Source organism: Aethina tumida, chromosome 3 (genome assembly GCF_024364675.1).
Source record: "Aethina tumida isolate Nest 87 chromosome 3, icAetTumi1.1, whole genome shotgun sequence".
NCBI lineage: Eukaryota > Metazoa > Arthropoda > Insecta > Coleoptera > Nitidulidae > Aethina > Aethina tumida.
In genome coordinates this window covers 13,754,910-13,778,132 of record NC_065437.1, presented here as the reverse complement: position 1 = coordinate 13,778,132, position 23,223 = coordinate 13,754,910, and the positions used below count along the sequence as shown (strand labels likewise).

Sequence of the window (23,223 nt, the reverse complement as noted above, 5' to 3'; positions counted from 1 at the left end):
CATTAACTAACTTACAAGTAATTAAGTTTATTGCTTATAAAAATCATTGAAGCAAAAATTTTGATATCAGTTGATAAATATCACGGTTAACAAATATTAAAGTCGAATTTTAACTACTCACAAACAATTTATCTATTACAATTTGATATAACAATTGAGGTCATAATAATTTCAGTCGCGTCGAGAACTGTGCATCGACACGATGACACGATTATTTTTAATATTGTCATTCGTCAATTTCGCCTATAGTGCGAATATATTTTTTTATAATTCGGCATGTTCAAAAAGTCATTTCATTTGGAATTATGCCTTAGTTAGTGGATTAATAGCTAAAGGACATAATGTAACATTTTTCGATGCATTTTCGAAACAAATACCCGAAACCGATTATTATCATCCAGTGGATTTTAAATGTAAGTAATGTTTTTTATGTTGTATTACAATAATAGCTGTTGAATTATTTAAAATATGTAATTAGAAGACGTTGAAAAATAAAGTGTGGTTTTAAAAATTAAATTAATTAACTATATAAATATAATATGTAATTTTATGTAAATTTATTAAAGCCTAAGAAAAAAGGTTATTTTAAAGATATTTTTATTTAAAATTATACACTATAAACTTGTGACTGTCATTAATTGAATCATTTGTATGAGTATGGAATGTCATCATTAATTCTCTTAGATTTGACTTTAGAGGGTGATCCGGAAGAATTTCCGGAAGGAAAGTTACTTAAACAAATTCCGCATTTCATGTTTTTAATTGGGGAAGTGTGCGACCTTGCCTACAAATCAGAAAATCTGGACTCAATCCTGCGTAACAAAGACAAATACAAATTCGACCTCATCGTTACCGACATCACAATTTTACCATGTGGGGTAGCCCCACTTCATGCCTTCCCAGACATCCCCATTGTGGGTGTGACTACGTTTTTGTTACCGCCGGATTATTCGCATATTTTCGGCAACAATTTACAACCTGCTTACATTCCTCAATACTTCACCGATTTGACTGACGACATGAGTTTTATGGAGAGGGTGTATAATTTTTTGGCGACCTACGGGACTGAATTTGGATATTATTACTATTGGGACGAGTTTGAAGAGGCAGCCAAGAAAAAATACGGATCACATCTCGCACCATATATGAAAAATATTGACAGAATTTCTTTATTGTTGAGCAACACGAATCCGTTGTTGGATTATCCTCAGCCCTTGCCTCCGAATATTATTCCAGTAGGAGGACTTCATGTTAAACCAGCTAAAAAACTTCCACAGGTAAAACTACTCGGTATACATAATGATGATTTGGACAAAAGTCTTTATTTTATTAGGATTTGCAAAGGATTCTGGATGAATCAAAAAATGGTGTAATTGTATTTTCATTGGGTACATACATGAGGTCTGATAAACTTTCACTTGAAAAAAGAGAAACACTCTTGAACGCTTTCAAGCAACTTAAACAAACTATTTTATGGAAATTTGAAAGTGACATTGAAGACTTGCCTAAAAATGTTATCGTACGTAAATGGTTGCCTCAAAACGACGTAATTGGTACACGAATAGAGACCAATCCGTCTTCTTGATGGTGGAGTAAATTTTACTTTTTTTATAGCACATCCAAATGTTGTTTTGTTCATTGGACATGGGGAGCTCTAAGCACTCAAGAAGCTCTGTACCATGGAGTTCCAATAATTGGAGTACCGTTTTTCTTCGACCAACTCATCAATGTTAAAGCCTTGCAGCAAAGACATCGTGGTGGTCTACTGGATTACAAAACAATGACTACTGAAAAAATCGTTACCACTATTCAAGAAATTATTAATAATCCAATGTAAATTTAATTTTTGACTAATATTTTATTGGTGTTTATTGCATGAATATGTTTTAGTTACAAGAAGAACGTTAAACAAGTGTCAGAAAGATTCAAAAGTTTACCTATGAAGCCTTTGGATGCAGCAGTTCATTGGGTGGAATACTCACTAAGACATAACGGAACATCTTTCCTAAATCTTAAATCTCGTCACATGAGCTTTTTGCAATATACTTGTTTAGACGTGGTTTTATTTTTGATTGGCATTATCGTTACAATTTGTTGGATTTTTGTACTCTCTCTACAAAAAATTCTAAATTTGTTATGTAAAAAATCAATTCAAAAAATCAAACGTGAATAAAAATTTGTAAATTAAATTAAGAAAAATTATTAGGCTTTTTTGGACTTAGCGATTAATAAGTACAATACATGTATCCCATAAAAATTGTTTCCTATTATCACTCAACTGGAATAATTAGTACTTTTTGATCAAGAACATCATGGACTACTATAAGAATATTATAATATAACAGATATAATATAAATTATATTTAAATACACAACTATTCAATTTATTCTTTAAACCAGAAAAATAAAAAAAAATCTCTGAAGTTATCAGTTAACTTATCATCGGTACTTATCAAATAATAAAAGTCATTCGAGTTAAAACTTTTGTTTTGCCGGTGGCCAAACAGCATATGTAATTGTCAAACACAAGATTGTACTTGTACTACTTGTAAATAAATTATCTACTATTATTTAACTCTCTAATTTTGATTATAACTTATGCAGTCGCATCGTGAACGTCGGATCAGAATGACACGATTATTTTTAGTATTGTTACTCATCAGCGTCGTATACAGTGCGAACATTTTCTTTTACAGTCCGGCTTGTTCAAAAAGTCATTATATTTGGAATTACGCTCTAGTTAGTGGATTGATTGCTCGAGGACACAATGTAACATTTTTCGATGCCTTTTCGAAACAAATGCCCGAAACTGATTTGTATCATCCTGTGGATTATAAACGTAAGTAACTGTTAACAACTACATAATCTATATAGGCAAAATATAAACAACGTATAATATAATAAATAATGGAGTTTTAAAATTATTTTTTGTTCCTTTTATTCTTTTGTGTCCAGAAAAAATATTTTGAGAATAATGCGACCTCTCTTAACATCAATTATGATGATACTATTTATTTGAAATATTTCTTTTTACATTAAAGTATGACAATAATTGAACATTTTATTACATTAACATGAGCATTTATATGATGGTATTTCTAATATGTTTAATAATTTTCTTTTCTTTTTAGATTTTAATATAGAAGGAGATCCAGAAAAATTTCCAAAATCAAATCTGGTCCTACAAATTCCACATTTCATGGTATTAATGGGACAATTGTGTGATTTAGTTTACAAATCTGAAAATCTGGACTCAATCTTAAAAAACAAAGATAAATACAAATTCGACCTCGTCATTACTGACATCACGAGTGTACCATGTGGAATAGCTCCACTTCATGCCTTCCCTGACATCCCAATTGTAGGAGTAACAGCATTTTTGTTACCTCCCGAGTTTTCACACGTGTTCGGCAACAATTTACAACCGGCATATATTCCACAATACTTCTCCGACGTGACTGATGACATGAGTTTTACTGACAGAGTTTACAATTTTTTGGCTACGTACGGAGCTGAGTTTGGGTATTATTACTATTGGAACGAGTTTGAGGAGGCGGCCAAGAATAAATACGGACTGGAGCACGCACCATACATGAAAAATATTGATAGAATCTCCTTATTGTTGGCCAACACTCATCCGTTGTTGGATTATCCCCAGCCCATGCCTCCAAACATTATACCAGTTGGGGGACTTCATGCTAAACCAGCAAAAAAGCTTCCAAAGGTTAAAAAACATTTTTTATCTTTTAACAACCATTGTGAATGTAACGATATTTCTATTGGAGAATCTTAAAAATAGATCTGATATAAGAAAAACAATTTGAATGGTTTAGATAAATATTGTTATTTTAATAGGATTTACAAAAAATTTTGGACGACTCAGAAGACGGAATAATCATATTTTCATTGGGTACAAACGTGATATCTGACAAACTTTCACCCGAAAAAAGAAAAACTCTTTTGGATGCATTCAAGCAACTGAAACAGAATGTTTTATGGAAATTCGAGAGTGACATCCAGAACTTACCCAAAAATGTCATCGTGCGTAAATGGTTACCTCAAAACGATTTGCTTGGTAAATGGAAACAAACCATCAACAGTTTTTTGTTGGGAGCCTAAATTTTACTATTTTCCTAGCCCATCCAAACGTTGTGCTGTTCATTGGACATGGAGGAGCTTTAAGCACCCAGGAAGCCTTGTACCACGGTGTTCCAGTCATTGGAGTGCCATTTATCTTCGACCAAATTATCAACATTAAAGCTTTACAGCAAAAACAACGCGGTGCTTTACTAGATTACAACACAATGACTACCGAAAAAATTGTTGAAACTATTCGAGAAGTTATTAATAATCCTATGTAAGTTCATTTAACATGTTGATAATATTTATTTATTTTAATTTTTCAGATACAAGAAGAATGTTAAGGAAGTTTCAGAAAGATTCAAAAGCCTGCCATTGAAGCCATTTGACGCAGCAGTTCAGTGGGTGGAGTTCTCTTTAAAACACAATGGAACATCGTTCTTCATCTTAAATCTCGCCACATGAGTTTCTTACAATACACTTGTTTAGACGTAGTTTTATTTTTGATTGGTGTTGTTATTGCAATTTGTTGTATCCTTGCGTTTTTAGTACGCAAAATTTTAAATTTATTTTCTAATAAATCAATTCAAAAGAAGAAATATGATTAGGAATTTGTTATAAATAAAAATATATAACTGATAAATTTGTTTATTTTTGTTTCCAACTAACAAATCAAAGTATGATTATCTTTTAGTCTCTTTTCTTACAATATATTGAATTCACTATTGAAATTAAAAACTGTAATGTAAATTGTTAAAACATGTAAAAATGTTTTTTTGAAGTGAAAACTTCTTTAGACGCTTTGGGCACTTTTTGATAGGGGAAAATCTTATGGGTTCGCGTCACCGACATGCTCGTCCTTCTTTTGTTGATAAATTCAGACAAAAGAAAAAATTTGTTGATTTGGCTGGTACCCGAAAAGTAGACCTTAAGAATAAAGTCCCGGAACTAGAGGGTGAGTTACAGCTGTACATTTGAGAGCATTTTGAAATCAGGTAAAATTTTACTAATGCAGTGGTTTCATTAAAGGTCTCCAGCTAAGCCGAAAATAAGTTTGACGTTAATATCTATTACTGTTTTGAAAGTGGAGTGTTCATAGAGGAGAATGTCGTCTACTTTCAAGGAAAAATCACGCTCACAACACTTTTTAGTAGGGAAATATTATGTGTTCGCGTCATTGACATGCTCATGACTGGCGCACGCGCAGTGTGTTGTGCGTGACACTTTTTGCATGGGTGAAATCTCGTGCGTTCGCGTCACCGACATGCTTATACCAGTATACCTGTAGCTATACAGTTGATACATAGTGTTGTGTATATCTTATATGTGAAATTGAATAGATTTAGTGAAAAATTTATTTAAATATGTCCAATGATCAAAAACTCAGTACTACAAAACATAAAACGACATTCGATGCCGCTTTTACGCGATACTTAGATAAATTTGAATCAAATATTTTCATTTCTTACTTTAATTACCATAAGCCTAAAATGAAATAATTGAAATTACAAATAGTCTAAGTATTGTTGAAATTACTGATGACAATGATGTAAAAATTAAAATAATGTTAAAAATCAAGTATATTGAAATTTAAATAAATACAAATACTATCCATAAATAATATGAATGTATATTAATTGTTATTTCAATTGAATTGTATTTATATTTTATCATGATCTTGTACAGCCCGGAACATATTTATATTTAAATAATAAAAAACCATATAAACATGCTCGGAGTGTCAATAGATGTGAAAATCATATTGATGTTAATAAATTTAATTCAAACATTATGTAATTTCACTAATACTAAAAGTTTTCACTTCTATCGGCAGTCTCTATAACTGCCAACTTTAATTTTTTTTAATAAAGGAACTATATTTGAGTTTTGTACTTTTTTGGGACTTCTTAACAATCCGTCTTCACCTTCCATTAGGACTGCGTCTTTGAAACATTTTGCCTTTTCTGAATAAAAAAACATATATTAAGAATATTTACTATGAAAATTTAAATGTTTCAATGTTGGTACGTAATTATAAAGAAGTTGGTTAACGTGATCCCAACCATAATAATATAAATATCTTGATCTTGATTAATAAAAATATTAAGATATACAATATTTTGACAACAGAGATAATAAAACGTTCCTTTTGCAATAGTATATATTTTGCCTTGCAATCAGTTAATTTATCGTCGTGAGTTTACAGTTTCTAAATATCACTCGAGACTAAATTGTGCTATCTCAATGGACAAACATCATATATAACTATCAAAAGTATTAAAAGTATCTCAATTTATCTATTACTATTTAACTTAACAATTGTGGTTCTAATCTTTTTAGTCGTGTCGGATACGTCGAAGCAAAATGAGTCGATTAGTTTTAATATTCTTATTGGTCAATTATGTCTGCAGTGCGAACATCTTTTTCTACAATCCGTTGTGTTCTAAAAGTCATTTCATTTGGAATTACGCTCTGGCTAGTGGATTAATTGCCAAAGGACACAATGTAACATTTTTCGATGCATTTGCGAAACAGAAACCAGAGACAGATTTGTATCATCCTCTAGATTATAAATGCAAGTAAAAATTTTTAATAATTTTATCAATATACAACAATTATAAAATTATTTATTTGAAATATATTTTTGCATACAATAAATAAACTAATCGAGATTAAGTAAGGTATTTATTAAAATTATTACTCTTTTTCTACATCCTTCTTCATAGATTTCACCTTTGAAGGAAACCCGGACGAATTTCCAGAGGGAAATATTGCTGAACAAGTATTATTATATATGTCTATAATGGGAGAAATGTGTGATTTTGTTTATAAATCTGAACACCTCGACTCAATTCTGCGAGACAAAGACAGATACAATTTCGACCTCATCATTACCGACATCACAATTTTTCCATGTGGAGTAGCACCGCTTCACGCCTTTCCTGACATACCAGTTGTAGGAGCGACTCCATTTTTGTTGCCACCCGAATTTTCGCACATTTTCGGCAACAATTTACAACCTGCATACATTCCCCAATACTTTTCCGGGTTGGTAGACGACATGAGTTTTATGGAAAGGGTGAACAATTTTGTGGCGACCTACGTGGCTGAATTGGGATTTTATTATTACTGGAATGAATTTGAGAATGCTGCTGTAAAGAAATATGGATCGAAACACGCACCATATATGAAATATGTTGATAGAATATCTTTGTTATTGAGCAACACAAATCCCTTGTTAGATTATCCCCAGCCCTTACCCCCGAATATTATCCCAGTTGGAGGACTCCAAGCCAAACCAGCAAATAAACTTCCCGAGGTAAAGAAATTTCTGATAAATTATTTGAGTGATTAACCGTTTATATTTTATTAGGATTTGCAAAAATTTATGGACGATTCAAAAGAGGGTGTAATAGTGTTTTCATTGGGCACAAATATGAGATCAGATAAGCTTTCGCCTGAAAAGAGAGAAGCTCTTTTGGAGGCCTTCAAACAACTGAAACAAACTGTTTTATGGAAGTTTGAAAGTGACATTCAAAACTTACCCAAAAATGTCATCGTACGTAAATGGTTACCTCAAAACGACGTAATTGGTATATAGCAACATAACAAATGAATTTTGTTGGAGGAGTAAATTTGGTTACATTTCTAGCACATCCAAATGTTGTTCTCTTCATCGGACATGGAGGGGCTTTAAGTACCCAAGAAGCTTTGTACCATGGAGTTCCAGTCATTGGAATGCCATTTTTCTTGGACCAATTTATCAATGCTAAATCTTTGCAGCAAAAACAACGTGGTGCTATAATATACTATAAAACTATGACTACCCAACAAATCTTGGACACAATTCGAGAAGTCATTAATAATCCAACGTAAAGTTGATTAAAATTTTAACGATTGTTATTGAAAGAATGTGTTTTAGGTACAAAAAGAACGTTAAGGAACTTTCAGACAGATTCAGAAGTCTGCCAACTAAGCCATTAGATACAGCAGTAGATTGGGTGGAATACTCTTTAAAACACAATGGAACATCTTTCTTAAATCTTAAATCTCGTCACATGACCTTTTTACAATACACTTGTTTTGATGTTATTTTGTTCCTGATTGGCGTTATTGTTACAATTTCTTGGATTACTGTGTTTTCGGCACGCAAAATTTTAAATTTATTGAATAATAACTTAAAACAAAAGAATAAGTGTGATTAATAAAGAATAATTATTAAAGTTTTCCTGACTATTATAAGGACAACAAACAATTCTGAAGTGAACTAGATACTTAAACTTTAATTTATTTTATATATATTGACTTGTTATACCTATTTTTTGTATAAATACCGAATTTTATAATAATAAAGCTTGAATATATTCTAGAAGATTATTTAATGTCATAAATGAATAGCTTATAACACTGCACTACTCATCTAATTTTAACAAATAAATTTTTAAATACTATACATACTTTATTTTATTATTAATGACATCAATCTTCTAAAATTAGTTTAACCATTATAACATATCAAATACTCAAATTTTATTTTGTAAGTGGACAAACATGTGTGCAATTATCGGACTAACTAGTTGTGATAAAATTATTATTCTTCAGCTCAACAATAGAAATAGACAATAGAAAATGATTATTTTTAATATTACCACTTGTCATGTACAATGTCAACATTTTTTACTAACCAAATGTTCAAAAAGTAATTTTCTTTGGAATTAATCTCAGTAACTTACTGGAAACCTGAACAAAAAAAAAGTCCAAGCTTATCATTACAGACATCACAATTTTCGGCTTTTTGTTTAGCACAAACCTGATTAAACATTCACCTAAAATTCTGTTAGACGCTTTCAAACATTTTACAAAGTGTTTTATGTTAAATTTGATGGTGACATTAAAAACTTGCCGAAAAAGGTCATCGTACCTAAATTTGGTTATTTCAAAACGACCTATTTAATAAAATTGAAAACTTGCCGACAGTTTTTTTTTAGTTGAGAAATAAATTGAACTATTCTTGCACCTCCGAATGTTTCCTTCGTATCATCCACTAAGTTTTCTTCCCCAAAGTTCCAATAATTGGAGTAAACTAATCGAGATCTTATCAAATGTTAACATCTCAAATTTGAATTAATAAAAAAATTCTCACAAACTATTATGTAGTTTAATATCTTATATACTTAACCAGAGCGATTAGTAAAACTTTCCTTATGCAATCGTCTCACAATCAGTTAATTCATCACAGTGAGTTACAACAAAATTTTGCGGTATCAGTATACAAACATCAACTTAACTAATCACATATGATTTACTATTTATATCAACAATTGGGTTTATTTATTTCAGTCACGTCGAGAACGTCGAATTAAAATGTCGAGATTATTTTTAATATTGCTGTTAGTCAATTTCGTCTACAGTGCGAACATTTTCTTTTACAATCCAGTGTGTTCCAAAAGTCATTTTATATGGCATTATACTCTAATTAGTGGATTAATTGTTAAAGGGCATAATGTAACTTTTTTCGACGCTTTTTCGAAACAAATACCAGAATCCGATTTGTATCATCCTGTGGATTATGAATGTAAGTTTTTTTATTTTAATTTTTAAAATGCAATTTAGAATTAAAATTATTTGTTAACAATTATCCTGAATTGTTGTACATACTTATATAAATTTAAATAACTATTAAATTTAAAATGTGGCAAACTTGTTATTATCAGATTAATTATTGTTCAATTATTTATCTTTTAGATATGGAAATAGAGGGTAGCCCGGAAGAATTTTCTAAAGGAAATTTTGTTCATAAAATCTCAGAGTTTATGTCCTTAATGGGACAAGCGTGTGAGTTTGTCTACAAATCTGAAAATCTAGACTCAATCTTGCATAACAAAGACAAATACAAATTCGATCTCATTATTGTCGATCTAACAATTTTTCCTTGTGGAGTAGCACCACTTCACGCCTTCCCCGAAGTACCTATAGTAGGTGTGACTCCATTTTTGTTACCTCCCGAGTATTTGCATATTTTTGGCACCAATTTGCAACCCTCATATGTTCCTCATTACTTTGCCGATGTGACTGATGACATGAGTTTTATGGAGCGAGTCTACAATTTTTTGACGGTCTATGGGATTGAATTTGGTTACTATTATCACCAGAACGTATTTGAAGAGGCAGCTAAAGAGAAATATGGAGTAAAAGACGCACCATATATGGAAAACATTGATAGGGTCTCTTTGTTGTTGAGCAACACCAATCCGTTGTTAGATTATCCTCAGCCGTTGCCTCCTAATATTATTCCAGTTGGAGGACTTCAAGCTAAGCCTGCAAAGCAACTACCCCAGGTAAATCAATTTATGGCTATTAAGGACACTGTTTTGGGAAAAAGTCTATTAGAGACTCTTAAACTTCCAATAATATACTTACATTTCATTACAAACAATATTTTATAAAAAATATATTTCGATCTTGTCATTGTAGATTTTTAAGTATATTCTTAAAAAGAGTTCTTGACACATAAATAATTTTAATGATTTAGGCTAAAATATTTATTTAATTAGGACTTGCAAAAGATTCTGGACAATGCAAAAGATGGAGTAATAATTTTTTCCTTGGGCACAAACGTGAGGTCTGATAAACTTTCACTTGAAAAAAGGCAAACCCTTTTGAACGCTTTCAAACAACTTAAGCAAACTATTTTATGGAAATTTGAAAGTGACATCGAAGACTTGCCTAAAAATGTCATCGTACGTAAATGGTTACCACAAAACGACGTAATTGGTAATTGAAAACGTAACGATAGGTTTTTTTTTGATGGTAGAATAAATTTTATTATATTTGTAGCACATCCAAATGTTGTTTTGTTCATTGGTCATGGGGGAGCTCTAAGCACACAAGAGGCTTTGTACCACGGAGTACCAATAGTTGGAGTACCATTTTTCTTCGATCAAATAATCAATGTCAAAGCTTTACAACAAAGACAACGCGGAGCACTTCTAGATTACGAGACAATGACTAGCAAACAAATTGTGGATACCATTCGTGAAGTGATTGATAATCCAATGTGAGTCTGATGGCGGTTTTAATGATTATTATTGATTTAAGGTGTTTCAGATACAAGAAAAACGTTAAAGAAGTTTCAGAAAGATTCAAAAGTCTACCATTAAAGCCTTTAGATGCGGCAGTGCATTGGGTGGAATACGCTTTAAAACATAATGGAACATCTTTTTTAAATCTTAAATCGCGTCACATGAACTTTTTACAATACACTTGTTTGGATGTAGTTTTGTTTTTGGTTGGCGTTGTTTTTGCAATTTGCAGTATTTTTATATTTAGTGTTAGAAAAGTCTTATATTTATTATATAAAAAATCACAGAAGAATAAAATTGATTAGAAATTTGTGTTTTTAATAAAAATATTTGTATAAGTTTCTGTTTATTTCATCCGTCCATTTAATTGAAATCTGTTAACAGAATCACTTTGTTGTTGGCCAATATATCCGTTGTTGGATTATCCCCAGCCCTTGCCTCGAAACATTGCATCAGTTGTAGGACTTCATGCCACACCAGCAAAAAAGCTTCTAAAGTTTTTACATTTCTATTGGAGACTCTTAAAAATAGATGTGGTATATGAAAAATATTTTGAATGGTTTGGATAAATATACTTATTTTATTAGTATTTATAAAAAAATATGGATGACTCAAAAGATGGTGTAATAATATTTTCCCTGGGTACAAATGTGAGATCAGATAAATTTTCACCAGAAAAGAGAAAAGCTCTCTTGGACGCCTTCAAACAACTGAGATAAATTGTTTTATGGAAATTTGAACGTGACGTTCAGTACTTACCCAAAAATGTCATCGAACGTAAATGGTTACCTGAAAATGACTTACTTTGTAAATGGAAGGTCTTAATTTTACTATTTTCCTAGCCATTCAAGCGTTGTTCTATTTATTCATCTGATATGGAGGAGCTTTAAGCACTTAAGAAGCTTTGTACCACTATGTTCTAGTTATTGGAGTGCCATTTATCTTCGACAAGATTACAAAACGATGACTATAGAAAAATTAGTTGAAACTATTGGAAAAGTTATTAATAAAACTACGTTAGTTTATTAAACATTTTAATGATACTTATTTATTCAAATTTTTCAGATACAAGCAGAATGTTAAACAAGTTTCAGAAAGATTCAGAAATCTGTCGTTAAATCCACTGGATGCAACAGTATATTGGATGGAATACTCCCTAAAACACAACGGAACATCGTTTCTAAATCTTAAATCTCGTCACATGACTTTCCTGCAGTACACTTGTTTGGATGTAATTTTGTTTTTGATTGCCATTTGTTGGGTCATAGTATTCTCAGTACGACAAATTTTAAATTTGTTCTATAATACATCAAATCAAAAAAAGAAATATGATTAGGAATTTGTTATAAATAAATATATACATACATATACAGTTTCGAAGTTGGTACTTGTTTATAAAGAAGTTGGCACTCGTGATTTTAAATAATATAATATAAATATATTGATCTTGAATAATAAAAATATTTTGATTCGAGATAATAAAATTTTAATTTTTGCAGTGGTAAAAATTTCAGTTCACAATCAGTTAATTTATCGTCGTGAGTTTATAGTTTCCAAATATCATTCGAGACTAAATTGTGCTATCTCAACGGACAAACATCGTATACATAACTATTAAATATAAAAATATTAAACGTATCTGAATTTATCTATTTCTATTTAACCCAACATTTGTGGTTCTAACCTTTTTAGTCGTGTCCGGCACGTCGAAGCAAAATGGTACGATTATTTTTAATATTGTTATTGGTCAATTATGCCCACAGTGCAAACATCTTTTTCTTCAATTCATTGTGTTCCAAAAGTCATTTCATTTGGAATTACGCTCTGGCCAGTGGATTAATTGCTAAAGGTCATAATGTAACATTTTTCGATGCATTTGCGAAACAAAAACCAGAGACTGATTTGTATCATCCTGTAGATTATAAATGTAAGTAAACAAGATATTTTGTCTAATTTATTTATTTCTGTAAAGGACTAGACAAGAATTATTATAGTAAATTGTTTATCTGAAATTAATTTTTGTACACAATAAATAAAATAAATGTGAAGATGAGTCGTTAACATTAAAATTAAAAATTGTTATTCTACATAGATTGTTCTTTTTCTTTAGATTATACCATAGAAGGAGATCCGGAAGGATTTCCAGAAGGAAACTTAGCTGAACAAATTATATTCTATATGGTTTTAATGGGGGAAATGTGTGATTTTGTTTATAAATCTGAACAACTGGACTCAATTCTGCGGGACAAAGACAAATATAAATTCGACCTTGTCATTACTGACTTCACTATTTTTCCATGTGGAGTAGCACCACTTCACGCCTTCCCTGACATCCCAGTTGTAGGGGTGACGCCATTTCTATTACCACCGGAATTTTCACACATTTTCGGCAACAATTTACAACCTGCATACATACCGCAGTACTTTTCTGTGTTAATAGATAACATGAGTTTTATGGAGAGGGTGTACAATTTTTTGGGGACCTACTGGACTGAAATCGTATATTATTACTACTGGAACGAATTTGAGGAGGCGGCTGTAAAGAAATACGGATTGAAGCACGCACCTTATATGAAGAACGTTGATAGAATTTCTTTGTTATTGAGCAATACGAATCCGTTGTTGGATTATCCTCAGCCTTTACCTCCGAATATTATCCCAGTTGGAGGACTTCAAGCCAAACCAGCCCAAAAACTTCCTGAGGTAAAGAAATTTCTGATTTTTAAAAGTAGAAGTTTCTATACATAGGTTAATTTTTCATTTCAATGATTTATCATATATATTTTATCAGGATTTACAAAAAATTATGGACAACTCAAAGGATGGTATAATAGTTTTTTCGTTGGGCACAAACATGCGATCAGACAAAATTTCACCAGAAAAGAGAAAAGCTCTCTTGGAAGCATTCAAGCAACTGAAACAAACTGTTTTATGGAAATTTGAAAGTGACATTAAAGGCTTACCTAAAAATGTCATCGTACGTAAATGGTTACCACAAAACGACGTAATTGGTAAACTAAATAAATAATAGTTTTTTATGTTAGAGAAATAATTTTGATTGATTTTCTAGCACATCCAGACGTTGTTCTGTTCATCGGACATGGAGGAGCCTTAAGTACCCAAGAAGCTTTATTCCACGGAGTTCCTATCATTGGAATACCATTTATCTTCGACCAAATTATCAATGTTAAATCTTTGCAGCAAAGACAACATGGTGCTCTACTGGATTACAAAACTATGACCACCAAACAAATTTTGAACACAATTCATGAAGTCCTTAATAATCCTATGTAAGTTTGATTAAGGTTAATCAAGATAAATAAAAAAAGCAATATTAAATGAATATGTTTTAGATACAGGAAGAACGTTAAGGAACTTTCAGAAAGATTTAAAAGTCTACCGTCAAAGCCATTGGACACAGCAGTAGAGTGGATAGAATACTCACTAAAACACAACGGAACATCTTTCCTAAATCTTAAATCTCGGCACATGAGCTTCTTACAATATACTTGTTTGGACGTAATTTTGTTTTTGATTGGTGTAGTTGTTGCGATTTGCTGGATTGTTAGATTTTCGATACACAAAATTTTAAATTTGTTATGTAATAATTTAAAACAAAAAAAGAAATGTGATTAACAAGTTACGTTACGAATTATTACTATTATATTTACCCCCCTAGATATAATGACAACTATTAATTTTTTTTTGTAAATATTGATCTGTAATACCTATTATTTGTATGAGTATAGAATTTTATAATAATAAAGACTGAATGTTTGTTTATTTTTTGGAAATTTCAAAGAAATGATAAATAACTCTGCATCTACTCATCTGATTCTAGCTGGTATAATTGTATTGAAAAGAAAATAATGTCCTTATAAGGAACATAACACAAAACTACATAAATTAATAAATAATTAATATTGCTCATATTATATTGTATTCTAAAATCAAATAATTTTTAAAATACTTATTCAAAGTTTATTTTTCTGTTAATGACAGTAAATTAGTCAATTCCAAAGTATAATATAAATAGGTATATTATATATCATATGATTTGATATTTTCGAAAGCTCTACTTCATGTTTCTAATAGGTAAATTATGTGACATTTGGTAAAACTCTGAAAACCTGGTTCCAAAGAGAATGAATCTCTGATCTCATCACTACAGATATCACGATGAAGCTCGATATTTTAGGGTGAAAGAAACTGATAGGGTCGAAGGCAAGCCAGTTTTTAAAAGCAATGATTTGAAAAAAAATACTATTAATTTCAAAGTTTACAACTCAAAATTAAAAAGTAATTCCCTAACTTTCAAATTTGAATGACATAAAATTAGTATGTTTATTCAAAAGATGAAGTAACAGAATGTTTGAAGAACACCATAAAGATTCATCTAAAACAAAATAAACGCTTTTGGACTCCTTCAAACAAATGAAAGGAAGTGTTTTATGTATCAACTTTTTTTGGCTGAGGAAAAAATTTAACTTTCCTAGTATACCCAAATGTTGTTTTCTTCATATAACCCAGTTTTGTCCCACTAATTTCCAAAAATTGGGTTTATGTTTATGTAGTCTATGATATTTTCGAAATTATACTTAACCAGAGCGATTAATAAAACTTTCCTATTGCACTAATGCTAATCAGTTAATCCATCATCGTGAGTTACAACAAATTTTGCAGTATCAGTACACAAACACCATGTGTAACTATTACTATTTAAATCAACAATTGTGTTCATTTTTTTTCGATCACGTCAGGAACGTCGAATTAAAATGTCGAGATGGTGAACTACAACAAAACAACTTTTTTTAATTTTAAAATACGTCACATGAAGTTGTGGATGTGGTTTTGTTTTTGGTTGATATTGTTGTTGCATTTTTACGTTGTGTTCGCAAAATTTTATGTTTGCTATGTATAAAATCATAGAAGAAGAAAATTAATTATAAATTTGTAAGTATAATAAAAAAGATTTATTTAATTTTTCCTCTTTACTCCATTTATCCAACATATTATTGAATTACGTACTTTCAATTTCTTTAAGTATAATTTAATGATTAGCTACAACAAAGAGAATCGAAATCGTCCCCCCAAAATCCATTAATAAATTACTGTAAATTGTACGAAACTTGGGACCAAATTTTGATTTGTCATTGTTATTAGATACATATGTAACTATCAAAGGAGGGAACTAAGTACAGTTTATTACTATTTAACGCAACGATTAGGGTCACAACTAATTCAGTCACGTCGGGAACGTCGAATAAAAATGACAAGAACATTTTTAATATTGTTGCTGGTTAGTTATGTATACAGTGCAAACATTTTCTTTTATAGTCCGGCTTGTTCAAAAAGTCATTATATTTGGAATTACGCTCTAGTTAGTGGATTGATTGCTAAAGGGCACAATGTAACATTTTTCGACGCATTTTCAAAAGAAATACCCGAAACTGATTTGTATCACCCTCTGGATTATAAATGTAAGTAAAAATTTATTATGTATTATATTTTATTTATGTATTTATCATAATTAGAATTTTGCAGAGAAAATGAGATTTAAAAAATGGTTTTAATATATTTTTATTTAAAAATACAGTGTTAAATATTAAATAAATGAATAGTACTAATTCATTAATCTAAATTATCTTTCAAAACTCTGATAAAATGTTTGCCTACATTGTTTGTTTTTGCATATCAAGTATACATAATTTTAGAGGTAAATCTAAATAAATGAACGTAAACAAACGACATAATGTGAAAATAGTTATCATAGGTAATTTAACATTTTAGATATGACCATAGAAGGAGATCCAGATGAATTTCCACAAGAAAATTTAGCTCAACAAATTCCACAGTTCATGATCTTAATGGGGGAACTGTGTGATCTTGTGTACAAATCTGAAAACTTAGACTCAATCCTGCAAAACAAAGACAAATACAAATTCGACCTTATCATTACCGACATCACCATTTTTCCATGTGGAGTAGCCCCACTGCACGCCTTCCCCGACATCCCAATTGTGGGTGTAACTGCATTCTTGTTGCCCCCCGAATTTTCACACATGTTTGGCAACAATTTACAACCTGCATACGTCCCTCATTACTTCTCCGATTTGACTGACGACATGAGTTTTATGGATAAAGTGTACAATTTTTTGGCAACCTATGGAACAGAATTTGCCTATTATAAGTATTGGAATGAATTTGAAGAAGCGGCTAAGAAGAAGTATGGTCCTAAACATGCACCATATATGAAAAACGTTGATAGAATTTCTTTGCTGCTGAGCAACGTAAATCCGTTGTTGGATTATCCCCAGCCCTTGCCACCAAACATTATCCCAGTAGGGGGACTTCAAGCCAAACCCGCGAATAAACTTCCTCAGGTAAGGCAGTCTCTGTCTTTAATATCAGTGTCTTACGAGAGTCATAAAAATTAAGATATTTTATTAGGACTTGCAAAAAATTCTGGATAATTCAGTAGATGGAGTAATAGTTTTTTCATTGGGTACAAACATGAGATCTGATAAACTTTCCCCAGAAAAAAGGAAGACCCTTTTGGACGCTTTCAAACAACTTAAACAAACTATTTTATGGAAATTTGAAAGTGACATTGAAAACTTACCTAAAAATGTGGTTGTACGTAAATGGTTACCTCAAAATGATGTAATTGGTAACTGAAATCATACCAGGTTATTTGATGACGGAGTAAACTATGAATTTTGTAGCTCATTCAAATGTTGTTTTGTTCATCGGACATGGAGGAGCTCTAAGCACTCAAGAAGCTTTGTACCACGGAGTTCCAATAATTGGAGTACCATTTTTCTTCGACCAAGTCATCAATGTCAAAGCTTTGCAACATAGAAAACGAGGAGCACTTCTAGATTACAAAACGATGACTACCAAACAAATCGTAGACACCATTCGGGAAGTCATTGAAAATCCCATGTAAGTGTTGAATTATTTAATTAAAATTATAACTGACTGAATGTGTTTTAGATACAAGAAGAATGTTAAAGAAGTTTCAAATAGATTCAAAACTCTACCATTAAAGCCACTGGATGTGGCAGTACATTGGGTGGAATATTCTTTAAAACACAACGGAACATCTTTTCTAAATCTTAAATCCCGTCACATGAGTTTCTTACAATATACCTGTTTGGATGTAGTTTTATTTCTGGTTGGCGTTGTTGTGGCAATTTGCTCGATTATTGTGTTTTCTATTCACAAAATTTTAAATATGTTCTGTAACAAATCCACACAGAAAAGAAAACGTGATTAAACCTTTGGTATCTATTCTTATCAAATCAGATTAGGAATTGCTTTATGTTAATCTAAAACGACGAACATTTTTAATTTAATGGTGACAAGCTAAGAATAAATACTTAAGCAATTTTTTAAGAAGAAGTTCCTGTCATTTTCTAATCCACCTAGTCATTAGTGATTTATTTGTTAAGAAATTGTTCAAATAAAACAGATTAAATTTGTTTATGGATTTTTTTTGTCTACTCTCCAACCAAAATATGCAAAAGTAAAGATATTATGACACGATCATAAATTAACAGATATGTAATTATCAAAATCGGTGATAAGTGAGTCACCATATAACTATCACAATTTGAGCCAATAATTGAAGTAAAACACTTTCAGTCGTGTCGAGGACTCTGTAGAAAAATGACGCGACTATTATTATTATTGTTGTTGCTGGTCCATTTCGTCTACAGTGCGAACATATTTTTTTACAGCTCATTGTGTTCCAAAAGTCATAGCATGTGGAACTATGCTTTGATTACAGCATTAAATGCCAAAGGACATAATGTAACATTTTTTGATGCATTTTCAAAAAATAAACCCGAAACTGATTTGTATCATCCTGTTGATTATGAATGTAAGTAACATTTTTTTAGTTAACATAATATTTAAGATAATCAGTATTTGCAGTTATTGAGTCAATATTTGTAGGCATGAAAAGCTATAGTACACTGCTTCTAGTAACTTTGAAGGTTAAACTAATGAATGATCTAAATTTTCTTTTCGAGCACGTATTTATACTATCTTATATAACATACACTAATGTTGTTTATTTTATTTTACTACATAAATAGAGTTATCGAATTTTATCTAATAATTAGATAAAATTAATAAATACACTAAATTTAGAAATGAGTTTTAATACTAAAAAATAAATTGATTACAATATTATATTTATCATAATTTAATTTTTCTTCTAGATTTTGCATTAACAGGAGATCCTGAAGACTTTCCGGAACAAAGCTTTATTGCCCAAATATCTTACTATTTGTTAGCCACAGAAGAAATTTGTAATGTAATCTACAAATCAAAAAACCTGGACTCCATCCTGTTTGAAAAAGACAAATACAAATTCGACCTCGTCATTACCGATATGACAATTTATCCATGTGCAGTAGCCCCACTTCACGCTTTTCCCGGAATCCCGGTTGTGGGGGTGACACCGTTTTTGTTACCACCCTCGTTTTCGCACATGTTGGGCAACAACTTACAACCCGCGTATATTCCCCAATTCTTCTCCGGCTTCACTGAAAACATGAGTTTTATGGAGAGGGTTTATAATTTTTATATTACTTATGCTAATGAAGTGGCACAATATTTCTCTGAGAGAAGGTTCGAGGAACAGGCCATAAAGAAGTACGGCTCAGAACATGCCCCGTACATGAAGCAGGGCGACAGGATTTCCTTGTTGTTGGCCAACACCAATCCGTTGTTGGATTATCCTCAGCCTTTGCCTCCGAATATCATTCCAGTTGGAGGACTCCAAGCCAAGCCCGCAAAACAACTTCCTCAGGTAAAGAAATCAAAAAAAAAAAAAAAAGACGTAGTAATTAACCAAACTATTTACTTTTTATAAGGATTTGCAAAAGATTTTGGACGAATCAAAAAATGGAGTAATAGTATTTTCATTGGGCACAAACATGAGATCCGATAAAATGACACCTGAAAGAAGACAAACTCTTTTGGACGCATTCAAACAACTAAAACAAACCGTCCTGTGGAAATATGAAAGTGACATTGTGGACTTGCCCAAAAATGTCATCGTACGTAAGTGGCTACCTCAAAACGACGTAATTGGTAAGTCGAAACGCACCAACTAAGTTTTTTATACAAGAGCAATTTTGACCATTTTTTAGCCCACCCAAATGTGGTTTTGTTCATTGGACATGGAGGTGCTTTAAGCACCCATGAGGCATTGTACCACGGGGTCCCAGTCATAGGAATACCATTCTTCTTCGACCAAATCATCAATGTTAAAGCTTTGCAGGAAAAACAACGCGGTGCTTTACTGGTATACAAATCGATGACTACCAAACAAATCGTAGACACTATTCGAGAAGTCATTAATAATCCCATGTAAGATTGTTTAAGATTTTAATTATTGTGATTAATTTTGTTGTTTTAGTTACAAGAAGAACGTTAAGGATGTTTCAGAAAGATTTAGAAGTCTACCATTACAGCCACTGGATGCGGCAGTACATTGGGTGGAATACTCTTTAAAACACAATGGAACATCTTTCTTAAATCTGAAATCTCGACACATGAGCTTTTTACAATACACCTGCTTAGACATAGTTTTGTTTTTAGTTGGTATTGTATTTGCATTTTGCTGTATTGTTACGTTTTCTGTACGAAAATTTTTAAATTTTTTATGCCATAAATCCTCACAAAAAAAGAAAAATGATTAACAATTAACAAGTGAATATTAAACAATTTAATGCAAATTATATGTGGATGAAATGTATTAAAAGAAATTTGAGTTGTTTTTCCTATTTAATCTCAACATCTCAAACATCCATGTCCAAATAAAAATATTTTAATTATACATTATGTTTTTTTTGTACTAAGAGAGATTAATTTTTTTCTGTTAAAATACCATAAATAAAGCACCACTATCAGTTAATTGTGAGTTATCAGTTTCTGAATATTATTTGACATTAAATGTTGCTCAGTCAGTAGATTATCAAATGTGAGAATTAAGTACTTGCAAACAATTTGTCTATTACTATTTAATTCAACAATTGGGGTCATAACAACTACAGTCACATCGTGAACGTCTAACTAAGATGGCACGATTATTTTTATTATTGTTGGTGGTCAATTACGTTTACAGTGCGAACATTTTCTTTTACAGTCCGGTATGTTCAAAAAGTCACTTCATTTGGAATTATGCTCTAGTTAATGGATTAATTGCCAAAGGGCACAATGTTACATTTTTCGATTCCTTTTCTAAACAAATACCTGAAACTGATTTGTATCACCCTGTGGATTATAAATGTAAGTAACAATTTATTATATTACGATGAAATATTATACAATACATATAACTTTTAGACTTGGTCTTAGAAGGAGATGCGGAAGAATTTCCGGAAGGAAATATAGCGAAACAAATTCCACACTTCATGTTGTTAATGGAGGAAGTGTGTGAGTTCGTCTACAAATCCGAAAACTTGGACACAATCTTACAAAACAAAGACGAATACAAATTTGATATGGTCATTACCGACCTCACCATTTTTCCGTGTGGAGTAGCCCCACTTCATGCCTTTCCCGACATCCCAATTGTGGGTGTGACTGCATTTTTATTGCCGCCCGAGTACTCGCACGTTTTCGGCAACAATTTACAACCAGCATACGTTCCCCAATACTTTTCCGAATTGTCTGACGACATGAGTTTCATGGAGAGGGTGTACAATTTTTTGGCGACCTATGGAGCCGAATTGGTGTATTATTATTACTGGAACCAATTTGAGGAGGCGGCTAAGAAGAAATATGGCCCGGAACACGCACCATATATGAAAAACATTGATAGAGTATCTTTGTTGTTGAGCAACACCAATCCCTTGTTGGACTATCCTCAGCCGTTACCCCCGAATATTATTCCAGTTGGTGGGCTTCAAGCTAAACCAGCAAAGAAACTTCCACAGGTAAAAACTAAAGATAGTTTTATTTGAGTTAATTTGAGGTCATAAATTTTAATAGGATCTGCAAAATATTTTGGACAATTCAAAGGATGGAGTAATAGTATTTTCGTTGGGCACAAACATGAGATCCGACAAACTCACACTTCAAATAAGACAAACTCTTTTAAACGCATTCAAACAACTAAAACAAACTGTTTTATGGAAATTTGAAAGCGACATTGAAGGCTTGCCCAAAAATGTCATCGTACGTAAATGGTTACCTCAAAACGACGTAATTGGTAAAATGAAAATAAGGCTGTACGTTATAGAGGATGAAACTTTAGTATTTTTGTAGCACATCCAAATGTTGTTTTGTTCATCGGACATGGAGGAGCTCTAAGCACTCAAGAAGCTTTGTACCACGGGGTACCTATTATAGGAATACCCTTCTTCTTCGACCAAATCATCAATGTTAAAGCTTTGCGTCGGAGACAACGCGGCGCTCTTCTAGATTACAAAACGATGAGTACCAAACAAATCGTAGACACCATTCGGCAAGTCATTGAAAATCCTATGTAAGTTTAATTAAGATTTTACTAATTTAATTAAAAACATAATTGATTGAATATGTTTTAGATACAAGAAGAATGTTAAGGAAGTTTCGGAAAGATTCAAAACTCTGCCATTAAAGCCATTGGATGCGGCAGTACATTGGGTGGAATATTCCTTAAAACACAACGGAACATCCTTCCTAAATCTTAAATCCCGTCACATGAGTTTCTTACAATATACCTGTTTGGATGTAGTTTTATTTCTCGTTGGAGTTGTTGTTGTAATTTGCTTCATTGTTATGTACTTTGTTAGTAAAATTTTAAATCTATTTTATAATAAATCTACACACAAAAGAAAACATGAATAGTAGAAATGTTATATCAATTCTGGTTATCAAACCCGATTGTGAACTGTTGTCTATAAACCTAACCTAACCTATTAATAACTAATTTATTATTAAATTATTAAAATTTATTGATTTTAATGCATTTTTATTTATTCCCCACACCATTATACACACAAACAATCATGCACAATTAACACATGAAACGCAATGATAATTGAGTCGCAATTTATCT

General features: G+C 31.5%; 7 protein-coding genes across 7 annotated transcripts; all 7 read left to right on the top strand.

Moving 5' to 3' along the window:
• The first annotated feature begins 662 nt into the window (after positions 1-662).
• LOC126264793 (UDP-glucuronosyltransferase 2B31-like) lies at positions 663-1,373 on the top strand. Its single transcript, XM_049964128.1, has one exon. The coding sequence runs from the start codon at positions 663-665 to the stop codon at positions 1,371-1,373; it is 711 nt and encodes a 236-aa protein (XP_049820085.1).
• Positions 1,374-1,411: 38 nt separating this feature from the next.
• On the top strand, positions 1,412-4,685 carry LOC109600657 (UDP-glycosyltransferase UGT5). The gene is made up of 7 exons (XM_020016832.2): positions 1,412-1,553; positions 1,615-1,833; positions 1,891-2,839; positions 3,132-3,724; positions 3,856-4,075; positions 4,138-4,357; positions 4,407-4,685. The coding sequence occupies exons 3-7, from the start codon at positions 2,599-2,601 to the stop codon at positions 4,543-4,545; spliced, it is 1,413 nt and encodes a 470-aa protein (XP_019872391.2). The 5' UTR covers positions 1,412-1,553; positions 1,615-1,833; positions 1,891-2,598; the 3' UTR covers positions 4,546-4,685.
• Positions 4,686-6,210: 1,525 nt separating this feature from the next.
• Positions 6,211-11,624, top strand: LOC109600650 (UDP-glycosyltransferase UGT5-like). The gene is made up of 7 exons (XM_049964127.1): positions 6,211-6,354; positions 6,421-6,655; positions 6,807-7,399; positions 7,454-7,673; positions 10,918-11,137; positions 11,188-11,463; positions 11,594-11,624. Exons 2-7 carry the CDS (start codon positions 6,445-6,447, stop codon positions 11,622-11,624), a joined length of 1,551 nt encoding a protein of 516 aa, XP_049820084.1. The 5' UTR covers positions 6,211-6,354; positions 6,421-6,444.
• Positions 11,625-12,864: 1,240 nt separating this feature from the next.
• Positions 12,865-14,861, top strand: LOC109600651 (UDP-glycosyltransferase UGT5-like). Its single transcript, XM_049964204.1, has 5 exons — positions 12,865-13,089; positions 13,273-13,865; positions 13,954-14,173; positions 14,233-14,452; positions 14,516-14,861. The coding sequence occupies exons 1-5, from the start codon at positions 12,879-12,881 to the stop codon at positions 14,796-14,798; spliced, it is 1,527 nt and encodes a 508-aa protein (XP_049820161.1). The 5' UTR covers positions 12,865-12,878; the 3' UTR covers positions 14,799-14,861.
• A 1,565-nt stretch (positions 14,862-16,426) lies between these two features.
• LOC109600668 (UDP-glycosyltransferase UGT5) lies at positions 16,427-18,646 on the top strand. Its single transcript, XM_020016846.2, has 5 exons — positions 16,427-16,642; positions 16,953-17,545; positions 17,613-17,832; positions 17,888-18,107; positions 18,159-18,646. The coding sequence occupies exons 1-5, from the start codon at positions 16,432-16,434 to the stop codon at positions 18,439-18,441; spliced, it is 1,527 nt and encodes a 508-aa protein (XP_019872405.2). The 5' UTR covers positions 16,427-16,431; the 3' UTR covers positions 18,442-18,646.
• A 188-nt stretch (positions 18,647-18,834) lies between these two features.
• On the top strand, positions 18,835-21,015 carry LOC109600667 (UDP-glycosyltransferase UGT5-like). Its single transcript, XM_020016845.2, has 5 exons — positions 18,835-19,047; positions 19,391-19,983; positions 20,048-20,267; positions 20,327-20,546; positions 20,596-21,015. Exons 1-5 carry the CDS (start codon positions 18,930-18,932, stop codon positions 20,876-20,878), a joined length of 1,434 nt encoding a protein of 477 aa, XP_019872404.1. The 5' UTR covers positions 18,835-18,929; the 3' UTR covers positions 20,879-21,015.
• A 153-nt stretch (positions 21,016-21,168) lies between these two features.
• On the top strand, positions 21,169-23,096 carry LOC109600670 (UDP-glycosyltransferase UGT5). Its single transcript, XM_020016848.2, has 5 exons — positions 21,169-21,467; positions 21,525-22,117; positions 22,173-22,392; positions 22,449-22,668; positions 22,730-23,096. Exons 1-5 carry the CDS (start codon positions 21,257-21,259, stop codon positions 23,010-23,012), a joined length of 1,527 nt encoding a protein of 508 aa, XP_019872407.2. The 5' UTR covers positions 21,169-21,256; the 3' UTR covers positions 23,013-23,096.
• The last annotated feature ends 127 nt before the right edge of the window (positions 23,097-23,223 follow it).

What these genes read in the sequence shown, in the direction of transcription:
- LOC126264793 (XM_049964128.1), top strand. Translation starts at nt 663, where the DNA reads ATGTCATCATTAATTCTCTTAGATTTGACTTTAGAGGGTGATCCGGAA.
- LOC109600657 (XM_020016832.2), top strand. Translation starts at nt 2,599, where the DNA reads ATGCAGTCGCATCGTGAACGTCGGATCAGAATGACACGATTATTTTTA. An exon ending in ACCTCAAAACGATTTGCTTG is followed by an intron (nt 4,076 to 4,137) that starts GTAAATGGAAAC and finishes CTATTTTCCTAG; the next exon opens with CCCATCCAAACGTTGTGCTG. An exon ending in GAAGTTATTAATAATCCTAT is followed by an intron (nt 4,358 to 4,406) that starts GTAAGTTCATTT and finishes TTAATTTTTCAG; the next exon opens with ATACAAGAAGAATGTTAAGG.
- LOC109600650 (XM_049964127.1), top strand. Translation starts at nt 6,445, where the DNA reads ATGAGTCGATTAGTTTTAATATTCTTATTGGTCAATTATGTCTGCAGT. An exon ending in TCATCCTCTAGATTATAAAT is followed by an intron (nt 6,656 to 6,806) that starts GCAAGTAAAAAT and finishes CCTTCTTCATAG; the next exon opens with ATTTCACCTTTGAAGGAAAC. An exon ending in CAGCAAATAAACTTCCCGAG is followed by an intron (nt 7,400 to 7,453) that starts GTAAAGAAATTT and finishes ATATTTTATTAG; the next exon opens with GATTTGCAAAAATTTATGGA.
- LOC109600651 (XM_049964204.1), top strand. Translation starts at nt 12,879, where the DNA reads ATGGTACGATTATTTTTAATATTGTTATTGGTCAATTATGCCCACAGT. An exon ending in CAGCCCAAAAACTTCCTGAG is followed by an intron (nt 13,866 to 13,953) that starts GTAAAGAAATTT and finishes ATATTTTATCAG; the next exon opens with GATTTACAAAAAATTATGGA. An exon ending in GAAGTCCTTAATAATCCTAT is followed by an intron (nt 14,453 to 14,515) that starts GTAAGTTTGATT and finishes AATATGTTTTAG; the next exon opens with ATACAGGAAGAACGTTAAGG.
- LOC109600668 (XM_020016846.2), top strand. Translation starts at nt 16,432, where the DNA reads ATGACAAGAACATTTTTAATATTGTTGCTGGTTAGTTATGTATACAGT. An exon ending in CCGCGAATAAACTTCCTCAG is followed by an intron (nt 17,546 to 17,612) that starts GTAAGGCAGTCT and finishes ATATTTTATTAG; the next exon opens with GACTTGCAAAAAATTCTGGA. An exon ending in GAAGTCATTGAAAATCCCAT is followed by an intron (nt 18,108 to 18,158) that starts GTAAGTGTTGAA and finishes AATGTGTTTTAG; the next exon opens with ATACAAGAAGAATGTTAAAG.
- LOC109600667 (XM_020016845.2), top strand. Translation starts at nt 18,930, where the DNA reads ATGTGGAACTATGCTTTGATTACAGCATTAAATGCCAAAGGACATAAT. An exon ending in CCGCAAAACAACTTCCTCAG is followed by an intron (nt 19,984 to 20,047) that starts GTAAAGAAATCA and finishes ACTTTTTATAAG; the next exon opens with GATTTGCAAAAGATTTTGGA. An exon ending in GAAGTCATTAATAATCCCAT is followed by an intron (nt 20,547 to 20,595) that starts GTAAGATTGTTT and finishes TTGTTGTTTTAG; the next exon opens with TTACAAGAAGAACGTTAAGG.
- LOC109600670 (XM_020016848.2), top strand. Translation starts at nt 21,257, where the DNA reads ATGGCACGATTATTTTTATTATTGTTGGTGGTCAATTACGTTTACAGT. An exon ending in CAGCAAAGAAACTTCCACAG is followed by an intron (nt 22,118 to 22,172) that starts GTAAAAACTAAA and finishes AAATTTTAATAG; the next exon opens with GATCTGCAAAATATTTTGGA. An exon ending in CAAGTCATTGAAAATCCTAT is followed by an intron (nt 22,669 to 22,729) that starts GTAAGTTTAATT and finishes AATATGTTTTAG; the next exon opens with ATACAAGAAGAATGTTAAGG.